The sequence below is a fragment of the Gopherus evgoodei genome, chromosome 2, assembly GCF_007399415.2.
Source record: "Gopherus evgoodei ecotype Sinaloan lineage chromosome 2, rGopEvg1_v1.p, whole genome shotgun sequence".
Taxonomy (NCBI): domain Eukaryota; kingdom Metazoa; phylum Chordata; order Testudines; family Testudinidae; genus Gopherus; species Gopherus evgoodei.
The window spans coordinates 256,438,403-256,450,083 of NC_044323.1; the positions used below are offsets into that span (position 1 = coordinate 256,438,403).

Genomic DNA, 11,681 nt, shown 5'->3' on the forward strand with positions numbered 1-11,681 from the left:
AAAGTTCATTTGAATTAACTAAAGTTGTGAATGTAAAGCTGTCATAAACAGTTAGCTAAGGGTTAATGTCTCTTACACCTGGAAAGAAGTAACCTGAAACACCTGACCAGAGGACCAATCAGGAAACAAGACTTTTTCAAATCTGGGTGGAGGGAAGTTTGTGTGTGGGTCCTTTGTTCTTGGTCTTGTCTGCCTGTACGCTTTCTCGGCTATGAGAGGATTTCTATCTCCTGCCTTTCTAATCTTCTGTTTCCCAATTGTAAGTACAAAAGATCAGATAGTGATTTATATGGTTTTTTTTGTATTTACATGTGTGTAGTTGCTGGAGTGCTTTGAATTGTATTCTTTTTGAATAAGGCTGTTTGTTCAATATTTCTTTTAAGCAATTGACCCTGAATTTGTCACCTTAATACAGAGAGACCATTTTTATGTATTTTTATTTCTTTTTCTATAAAGCTTTCTTTTAAGACCTGTTGGAGTTTTTCTTTGGGGGGGTGGGGGGAACTCCAGGGAATTGAGTCTGTGCTCACCGGGGAATTGGTGGGAGGAAGAAGTCAGGGGGAAATCTGTGTGTGTTAGATTTACTAGCCTGACTTTGCATACCCTCTGGGTGAAGAGGGAAGTACTTCTGTTTCCAGGACTGGAAATAGAGAGGGTGGAATCCCTCTGTTTAGATTCACGGAGCTTGCTTCTGTGTATCTCTCCAGGAACACCTGGAGGGGGGAAGGGAAAAGGTTTATTTCCCTTTGTTGTGAGACTCAAGGGATTTGGGTCTTGGGGTCCCCAGGGAAGGTTTTTGGGGGGACCAGAGTGCCCCAAAACACTTTAATTTTTTGGGTGGTGGCAGATTTACCAGGTCCAAGCTGGTAACTAAGCTTGGAGGTTTTCATGCTAACCCCCATATTTTGGACGCTAAGGTCCAAATCTGGGACTAGGTTATGACAAAAGCAGATTAGTTAAACTGCATTAAACCTCTGTGTGGATGCATTCAGAATTAAAGGAGCCTTAGGACTTGTCTGCGTGGCCCCACAGTTCAGACTGCGGGACTGTTAAATGCCCACACCAAAGTGCTGCATTGTAACTGCCCAATGTGAATGCTGTTGGGACAAAGTAGAAGGTACCTGAGTTCTTTTGGAAGCTTTGATTTTTCACATTAAGGGCTTTAATATGTCCATTTCCATAGCTATAGTCTGTCCACTTATTTTACTCATATTAATTGCCTATTCCCTTTACGTAGCTTAAGTTGAGAAATGTGGGTTTTGTATGAAGGTTCTCTCTCTTACAGATAATGAGAAAGTTAGGCAGCTGCTTCTGGAAGGTGTGCCTGTGGAATGTGCTCACAGCTTTATCTGGGACCAGACTATCTGTAAGAACGTTACTGAAAATAAAATCCCAGAGCAGGTAACTAACAGCATGGATTACTCTAAAGAAACTGTGGGTTAACATCTTATTGCCCTTCCCTATAATCTGTACAGTGATGTTTAAAAATCAACCCTCCTGCAATTCACAAAGCAATAACTTCCTAATTTAATAGTGTTATGTTACTGAGATGAAGAGTCTCCAGTTCACTGGAGTCATCGTATGCAATATTCTTGCACAACCATTACAGTAATGCATTTTCATTCCTTAATTTACGCTTTGAAATATAGTTTTGCTGGCTTGTTTGTAGGATAAAATAATTCAATATCTTAACTCTTTCTCTTGTATCTTTACACTAGGTAAAAGGGTCAGAGGCTCTAAAAGCTTCAGATCTGGTTGGGCGAGGATTCCCAGGGTGCAGGGACTAAGCAAGATAGCTCTAAGGCTGCCTTCCAAGGCTTTGCCTCTCAAACCCTGGTGTAGGGGCGTTCTGGAGACTGGAGGGTCATGCCTGAAACAGGGTTGACGGTCTCCTTTACACATTTCTGCCCATTCTGCTTGTTCACAACATACTCCTCAAAATACGGAGGGAACAAGCTTCGGTGATATTGATAGGACCAGTGCTGTGGAGATTCTGGGCAGTGCTGTAATCTGCAGGCAGCTGAGGATAGGTTCCCATAACTTAGGCTCTCGCTCCAGGGGCTGTAGAACAGACCACGATTGGGAGGGCAAAAAGGTGGCTTAAAGTCACATTAGCTCCCACTCCCTCTGGGCTGCAACTTCTGGACTTTTGGAAATGTAAAAATATTTGTGACTAACTTCTGTATGAATTGGCATCATATTCCTTCAGATGACTAGCTTTGTGTAAATAATCAAAGCTCTTCTAAGGCATGACCTGTGTAGCCAAATCGAAATAACTGCATATAGGCAAAACAGAATGATAACCATTATGAACCTGGTGACATTCTGCATGCTGCCATGAACTCAATTGCTAACTACTCTGTGGAGCTATTAAAGCAGAAAGGAAATGTCAACAGACATTACATATTTTTGAAAATGGCTTAAGTATACCTTTATTTCCTTGACCTTTGGAAACAAGGGTTATAGCAAGAGATGATTGAGAATTCTTGGGTGCCATTTTGGTTTACGTTTATGCCACTGGTTGTGAAGTTGGTTATAAAGCAATGCTCGGAACCAAAGATTTCTTTTTCTTGTAGCTACTGAATCCTAAAAATGATACAACTCAGCTGTTGCTCGGTGTGGTGAGTGAGAAATTGTCTGAAAGCAGCTAGTCTGTTACACAGCAAAAATTTAAACACTTATGGGAAAAGCCCTTAAATATTAAATTATGGTACAGTATTTCTCTCCCTCATACAAGCTGTCTGGTAGTCAGATTTTCACAACTTGTTTACTAATGGGGTTTCTTCAGAAGCTGGCATTTCTACTTTACCTTCGACTTCAGTACCTGCTCTGCAATACAATAGCATGAATAACCTGTGCAGAATTCAGATTACCAACTTTCACTGCCTATAATAAGGAAATCAGTGTGTGTGTGTGTGTGTGTAACTGTAATAACTTATTGAAAAAAGAAAAATGACTATTAAATTATTGAGCATTTGTCCAACTGCTTTTATCCCATCTCAGGATTTAAACCATATGAGAAGTGAACTATTGGTACCTGGCTCACAGCTTGACTTGGGGCCTTGTGAATCCAAGATTCCTATACTCTTGGTTCAGCAGCCAGGGAAAGTGGCTGGTGAAGATCGACCAGGATGGGGAAGTGGCTGGGATATCTGTGTCCCAAAAGGCTGGGGCATGGCTTTCTGGATTCCTTTCGTAAGTGGCTTTCATTACAAATTGCAGGCAAATATGACAGATTATAAGTTCATTTACTCTGATACGTACATATTGGGGAAAACTTGTCCTTGTGCAACCCACTTACAACTACTGGGTCAAAAATTCAGTTTAAAGAGAGCAAATGAATATTGTCATGAAAGTGACTTGGTGTGTGTTTAAAAATATTTAAAACAATCTACCATTGTGTCCACTTCAGTTATTGCACCTATAATGGACATTTGACAGAGCATGAAATGAGGCTTTATATGGGGGCAGAGTGAGCAGGCCAGTGCTGCTTTATAGTTTTTCAGCTTTCATGTTTGTAAGGTTATATTTCTTTAAAAGATAAAATAAATACAAAATATTAAGGAAAAAAGTGTGTTCTGAGAGTTTGCAAAGGTTCTTATTTGGTACTTACTGCCATCTGCATAGCCTAGCCCTATGTCAACCTCACTATCATGCTGCCTGCTGAGGGGTCTTGCTGAACACAGGTTGGCGATCTCTGATTTCACGGGACCTGAAACAGGAGAGCAAAGTTTTTAAATTATGCTGAATGCTCTTACCTTGCTGTTTGGAACATTCTGCTCTTATAATTTAAAGAGGATGGTTTATTGTGCTTGTCTGCAGTTCACTATATATTTCTGTCATATGGATGGAACAGTTGTGGTGATCTGTTGTATATTAAAAGGTAACTGAACAGCAGCTTTGCAGAGATATTATAACACTTCTGCCAATACTTGTAGTAAGAATTTTTGAACTCTTTCTCTAGGTTAGTTGATGGTTTTTGAGCATTAAACTAATAAAGAATAACTAGCATTTCGTTCAAATGAGTCTTTAGGATGTGATAGCCATACTTTAACTACATCTTCAAAACTAAGGTGATAGAAGCTCAGTACTGTCAGAGTATCGCCTAAGGGGTTCTCCAAGATACTTCAGTTAGGTGCATTAGAAAAATACTAATGTTATTACCTTATAGGTATATCGAGGCGCACGAGTAGGCGGCTTGCAAGAGGGTTTGAAACATTCTGAATATAAAAGAACACCTCATGTTCCAAATGACTTCCCAGACTGTCCTGCTGGAATCCAGTTTGCCAAAGAACTAAAAAACATTCTTCTTGAAAAATTCAAGAGGTGAAGTTAATTTTTCCAAGATTGATTGATTGATTTGCCACTTTAATATAAACTTGATATGCCTTAAAATTATCTGTTGCTCAGTTCAGTTTATAGACTTGTGATTTGTGATGAAGCTTTGTTACTGTTTTAAATCCCACTATAATATGAAACAAAAATCCATGTTATGTAGACTAAGTGCTGTTCCCTGAATAGGGTGCATAAATTAACTAAAACTCTATTCCCAGAGTTCTGTTCAGAAAAAATCTGTTATATAATTGTGCGTAATATATCAAAGTAAGTAAAAGCATACATTTCAAGTTCCATTAGCAACTTCTAGGGGAAAACCAGCGTCCACCAAATGGAAAAGGATAAAATTGGTGACAAGACACTTTGGTATCATCTATTAGATAGGGTGCAAGAAACTATAGAGAGCACAGCAATTAAGTTCATTAAAGCACTTGAGTATATTTATTTTCCCAAGTAAATGAATGATTATATTCTAATTCTTTGCCTGGGAATGTGGAACAAGCAGAAGTACTTTCTAGGCAGATAATTGTCAGAAGTTTTGCCTGCTGCCGGGGATGAGAGGCTAGGGAGAAGACTGAGTAATATCTGGCACAACAGTGCCAGCCAGGGTGGATTTGATTTAAATCAAAGTGATTTAAATCACTGGTCAGGAAGACTCGATTTAATCATGGATTTCTACATAAAAGTGCATTCTTGTTGGTTGTTATAATCTTAATACATAGTCTTCACAACTCAGAGATGGATGTAGGTTTCATTTTTAGAAGGTACAGCTATACATTTTTAAACAGTGATTTATTTTGAAAACTTTTCAGATTAGGTTTACAGCTATATCAGAAAATGAATGATTGATTGTTTGGTTATTTCATTTACCAAAGGTAATTGAAGCAGATAGTTCACCTCCCAATGACTTCATAAATACCTTTAATTCAACAGGTTAATTGTTAATATTTGGAGGATTTTCTTGCCATTCTGTACTGAGAGGAGAACATCACCAGATAGACATTTAAATTGTTTTATTTAACTAAAACAACTGGATTTTTTTCTTTAACAGCAAACCTATAATATTTTAACAAAACAAGCATATGAATTTTTGAATTTAGTTAAACCTTCTTTTTTTTAAAATCAGGTTTGTTTTTGTTAAAATTGTTTTTAATTAAAATAGTTAAATGAAATAGTCTGTTTAGTTTGTGTGTGTGTTTTTGTTTTTTCAAATGTCAGCCAGGTCAACATGAGAAACTTAAAATATTGGCTTCAGCAGCTAACTCGGTCATCTTCTCTTTCATTTTGCTGTTTGTTCATAATCTGGAAAAGAGAAACAAGCTTTCCTGCTTTTTCAGGTCCCAAATGATTTCTCAATTTGGAATGAATTAGTCCAAAGGAAGAAAATATTCTTTCTACACTGGTAGAAGAAGCTGCTGCTGTTAAAAGTGATATTATCACTTCAACAGTCTGAATCCAAGTGCTTAAGTGACTTCCTCCAATTCACTGGTGTGACTTTCTTTAAAACATCATCAGCAAACCTATTTCTTGAATGTTTCACCCTTTGCTCTGAAGTTTATTATGGTTGGCATTATGGAGGGATGATTGCTGAATGTCCATGTCATAGGCCATGTCATGTCATAACTAATTCTTCTTCAGCAGTTAAGGTTTGTCCCTGGTACTAAGTTATGAGAATATTTGCAAGAAAATGAACTGGAGATAGTGCTTGTCCCATTCATTTTTTTTAATGCTTGTAATTTAACTCTGCCATTGCATATTTCTCTTTTTAAGATCTCGCTCAGTTCCTTCCAAAGTCAACAGCATCAGCAATAAAACAGCTATTTCCCTGCATTTTGTTCAAGGCTACAGAAATAGGCTTCCAGGTACTCAGCATGTGTTGAACGTTTCTCTTAAGCCCAATGTTGAGAACTTTGGCTGTGACAGTGCCATCTATTTTTTCACAATTTTGTTCACAAACAGTCATCAGATTAGGCCAGTTCTTGATATAGGCTCAAAACAGCCCACTACTGAGTTCCATTGCACATCTTGTAGGAGAGTTAGCTTGGTTCCTCCCACTTTTTTCAGAGCAGCTGCTGCAAAGTGGTTGTTACGAAAGTATTGCAGTTTCAACAACATTAGCCTTTATTTCTGGAACACTGAAGTCTTTGGCTAGAAAGTGCATCAAATGAGAACTGCAACTGTATGGTGTTAGCTTGGGACTCTCTTCTTAATTTCTTCTCATCTTGGATACATTTGCAGCATTGTCCATAACCAAGCTGCATGTTAGACATTTGAATTTTTTTTCACAGTTTGTTATAGCTTTTACTGCTGCTACTTGTAAATATTCTGCTGTGTGTGCGTTTTCTGATGTATCAGTTGTTTCTATCAGAGAGATATTCCCTTCTGTTGTCACACAAGCACATACAACAGGATCATTGTGGACATTGCTCCACCCATCAAGACCCAGGTTAACAATTTCACCCTCTAGTTCTTTTGCACACTGCTTATTTTCTTTCATACACTTTATCCAGCAATTTGCCTGCAACATCAGCTCTGCTGGGTGGACTGTATCTTGGTCTTAATGGCTGAACCATGTTAATGAAGTTTGGGTTTTCAGTCGTACGGAAACGAGAGTTTTTGTTGCATAAACAAACTGGGCATTTTTTGATCAGTTACCTCTTTTTGTAATTTGCTGGTTCTTATCACAAACTTACCTGTGGTTGTTTCTGGATAATGGAGTGAGTTTTTTTTTCTTTTTGCTACTGGTGATATACTGTGGCTATGTGACATACATGATGTCACTGAAATGAAACACTATCATTGGCAGATAACTCCTGAAACTATAGAAAATGATGGTGATCTTGAAGGTGGATAATCTTCAGAATCCTGTATGTTGAAGATGGAGTCTCCTAAACAAAATAAATAACTGCATTGACTTATTATTACCGTAGTACTCATTTAGTATTGCTCATTGCATTCATTGACACTCAGTACTACTTTATAGGTGAAATTGTAAAAGGAAGATCTGCCTATTTCAGCTATTTATTTTTTATCACAACTGCATCTAAAACAACAGTACCATAGAGTAACAACTCTATTTTTTTGCTCAAACGTGAGAATTCAGGAATAGTCCAGAAGGCTGACTGGCAGTCCTTAAGAAGTATGAAATAAAAAGTTTACCAACCTGAAGATCCTGCATGTTCAGACATGTTCCTTTCATCATCTTCAACACAGGTTCCTCCTGAGAAGGAACACTTCTCATGATGTTTCATCCAGGCAACCAGGCTTTGTATTTCTTTGTTGCACTGTTTGCACTTTGCACACATCTGTCTTATCCACAGGTAGAGGAACTTCATTAAAATATTCCCAGATTGGGTCTCTTTTACGGCCTGCTGCCACTATAGGTTTTCCCTTCTAGTGAGAGCATGGTGTGGTAAATCGCAAATCAATGAAGGCTACACTCAGACCTCAAGACTTCTGGAATATGCCGCTCAAACAGTTTCACTTTTGTTTCTACTGCCTATACCTCCCTTTTCGCATTCATCTCCAGACTTCTCCTTGTCCAGGTCTGTTCCACCCCCAACAATCTTCTGTTCATTAAACTGTTTGAAAGTTTGTACTTTTAGACAGAGGTAAGGGATTGACCTTGTGTACGCAAAATTGCAGAGGGACAATAGGGTTGAGGTCTGTTATTTCACACCTCCATATATTTTATGTATTTATTTAAAACATTTTTGCTGTTAACAAGCATATTATCTCCGAAGAGACAAATCCACAGTTTGAGAACTGCAAAACTAAGCATCTCCGATGGTATCTTCTAGACTGAGCACTGAGTCCCATTGGGTAGATAGAAAGATTAACCTAAATCTACACAGAAGCCCCTGGAATCCTGTAAGATTGGATCCCTAATCCATGAACTATTGGAACTTATTTACCAAACTTTTCTTAAACATTATATGACTATATTGTCTCATACTATAGAATTAGAATTTATAATCCCTATTCCATGATATACATGGTAGCTCAAAGATGTTTTAATTAAAACATCTTTAGACACATTTTTTCCCTCAAAGCATTTTATCAAAAAATATGTATATATTTTTAAATCATTGATTTTTTTATCTACTCTGGTTCCAGCAAAGAAGTAGACCTCTTGCAGTGCGGTACCCTTACACTCCAGAAGTACAGATACGTGGCAGTTTTGTATGGAACTCAAATAGCCAGAGATTCAGAATTCCTGCTCAACAAGATTAAAGAGTTCACTGCCCATCTTTTTTTTTTTTAAAAGCTTATTAAAATATAAGTTAGAAAGATGCTCGGTTATTAGTTATTTGGTAAACTGGGCCCTGTCACTTTAATTTTTTCTAATGATTTGCAAGTTGCTGAATAGATTATTCTCCTTTATCTGGTATTTCAGCATCGTAATTTTGTGTTATTCTTGAGGTGAACTGTAATTAACATTTGTTTCATTGCTTCCAAGTTATGGGACCTTTTTTCTGTTTCCTTCTTTCTTTTAGACGCCCACCTGCAAAAAGGGCAAACTATGTCAAACTTGGCACCCTGGCACCTTTCCTCTGTCCATGGGGGCAACTAACCAGGGACTGGGAAATAAGAAACAAAGCTCAGGAAGAATCTGTGATTACTTCATCTGCAGACAGTGAGAGCTGTGCAACTGAAAAGCAGATTCCTTGTGAGCCCAAACCTGGACAGATTATAGAGGATTCTCAGGGTGACGTGGTGGAAGAAATGACACAAATTCAAAATTTATGCAAAGAAGATGGAGCTGCAACAAGTAGTGACTTCTTTGTTCTCAGGTATGTAGGAGTGACTTACCAGTAAGTTGTTAAGAGGGAATGACTTACTGGCAACCCATGAGGACCCACCATCTAATTGAATCCCCTGGCTCCCAGAGGGAATGGGAAGTGAATTCTGACCTGGTGGATCTCTACCCAGATGGGTAGAACCTGCTGTGATTGGAAGTAAGCCATTCTCCTACCCTTCATCAATGGGGAGTGACTGACTGCAGTGGGGAGCCTCTTTTAGTAAGCAGTTTGAATTGGTACTTGCTTTGGAGTGGCCCTATATTGCCTGCCTCCAGTGGGAAGGATATTTGGAGGGCTCAGAGAGCCATTGGTAGGGAGAAAGTGGCATATTTTAATAAGGAAATGTATAAATGATTAAAAGGAGAAGGAAACATGCACCTATTTAAAAAGGATTTTAATTAAATTAATTTAAATTTTAATTTATTTTTAAAAGCTCCAGTTTAAAAACTCTTGATACATTTACTTGTATTCCCATCTCTAATGCATGGATACAGACCGTTGCTCTCACTACTCATGTTTCTATAGAGTGAATGGAGATCTCACATGACTTGTAGAACACTGATTAAGCAAGATAAAGCCATGCTAGAGCACATGAAGAGAAGTGCCTGGGTGTGGGTGGCTCATTTTGCATAGCAGCATATGAAAATAATGATAAAACTGAAGAAAAGCAAATCTGGCTTCAAACAAATTTGAAGCCAAAAGCGCTGATAATGTAACTGATTTTTAAGTGGATTGTGCCCTTTTCAGTGAACAGTTCTATACTTATGTTTGTGTTCTTTTTTTTTTAATTTTAAGAGCTTTACGAAGGCTGTCCTAAGTAGTATTTTTTTAATCATTAATTTACGATGACACTTCTGAGTTTTTATTGTACTTTGTTGAGCATCCCTAATGCATCTTTTAAACTTCAAACAGGAACAGAAAACTATTAAAGCAGTTATCAGCCAGGTGCCAGCCTAGCTGTGGGAAAGGTCAGAGGGTACGCTCTGCTTCAAAACTTGGACAGAAGGAAATGACTGAAGATGCCCTATTACCGATGTTTAAGTGCTACCCCAGGGTGCTGGTGTGGGTCAGCTTGTCCCTGCTAAGAAAGGGCAGCCCTGAATTACATGCCATGATATGCATTCCAACACAGGAGGATCTTCTACAGCTTAGCAAAGACCAGCTCTTCTGTGGTCCTCAAGAACCCAAACACAGTGACATATTCAAACACAAGATACTGAAACTAAAAGAGAGAAAAAAGAGAGAGACCAATGGGAAGGCTCTAGAAAGTGGTGCTTCTGATGCGCTGGAGGCAAAGGCAGTTGAGGAGCCTAAAGAACTAATACTTGGCTTGTGGCCTGACTCTCTACCAGATCTTACTTCACATTGCTCTAGAATTCTTTTAGGGTTTGTCACTCAAGGGGATTTTTCATTAGCTGCTGGCTGTGGAGAAGCCCTGGGATTTGTTAATTTGACAGGATTACTACATATGTTATCCAGTCAACCAGCCGATAAAAAAGGGCTTGTTTTGTTAAGAACTCCAGCATCTCTGCAGTACAGATTTGCTAGACTTAGTATTGAGGTATAAGCATCATATCTGTAATGAAATAATGTACAAATATCAAATTATTCCTTTGAATCTCAAGAAATGCTTGTGTACCCCATGTTTGCAATGGGTAGTTTATTTTCCATCAAATTAATCTGTTAATGAACTAAGCTGTTGATCATTTATAATGTTTGTATAGCTCAAATGTTTTCTTTTCTTCTGAATGTCTATATCAGTTTCTGTTTTAAAACATACGTTGGCTTTTGCATCCAGAAACACTTCCTTTATGCTGATATTGTTTTCTAATGGCCATGCTATTTTTTTGTTGTTGTTCCAATGCAGTTGAAGCCAACGATATCAAAGATCTTTTTCACTTTTACAGTGTTTCCACTTCAAAAGACTTCTGGTCATATGGCTGCTGGACTCTGATTACAGTTCATGCTTCTGGTAAATGCATGCCATCTGGGTCCTGTGTATATAGCAATCATCTTTTCAGGGCCCATTCAATCTTGCAGCTGAATAGGTCTGGCTCCTGCAGAATCAAGTTCTGTACCCACCTCTAGCATAGACAGTGCAGATAACTTATTTTCATTGAAACAATTCAGTGCTTAAATGGAACATAAATAATAACTTTCCACATTAAAGGCTGTGAAACATTGATTGCAACATGTGCTGGAACCTGTATCATCTAAAATGCAAACTTTTTTCTTTCTGGGTCAGTGTGAACTTATTAAAAAGGCATTTTCTTTTCAGAATAAACATTTTTTCGTTATGAAGTGGGTTTGGCCTACTGTGTGAAGAGAACTCTTTGAAAATTGGAATCTGAACTATGTCATTTAAAGGTGCACTGAAATGCTTTAAATGAGACACTTAAGATCCTACACTTCGTGTGAAGTAATGCAAATTAGTGGTTACCACTCAACAAACAGATGTTGACATTGGATAGTTTGAAAATATCTGTCCAATGTCAATCAAAACAGCTAACAATGTTAGGAACCATTAGGACAGGAATAGATAAT

The 11,681-nt window shown here is 38.1% G+C and overlaps 1 protein-coding gene across 1 annotated transcript in view; it reads left to right on the plus strand.

Moving 5' to 3' along the window:
* Nucleotides 1–11,435, plus strand: part of POP1 (POP1 homolog, ribonuclease P/MRP subunit) — a 41,471-nt gene extending 30,036 nt beyond the window's left edge. The window contains exons 12-16 of the mRNA XM_030553544.1: nt 1,286–1,401; nt 3,004–3,195; nt 4,172–4,326; nt 8,832–9,128; nt 10,050–11,435. Coding sequence (XP_030409404.1) covers nt 1,286–1,401; nt 3,004–3,195; nt 4,172–4,326; nt 8,832–9,128; nt 10,050–10,704 — 1,415 coding nt within the window. The 3' untranslated portion in view covers nt 10,705–11,435. The remainder of the gene's footprint in view (nt 1–1,285; nt 1,402–3,003; nt 3,196–4,171; nt 4,327–8,831; nt 9,129–10,049) is intronic.
* Nucleotides 11,436–11,681: the final 246 nt, after the last annotated feature.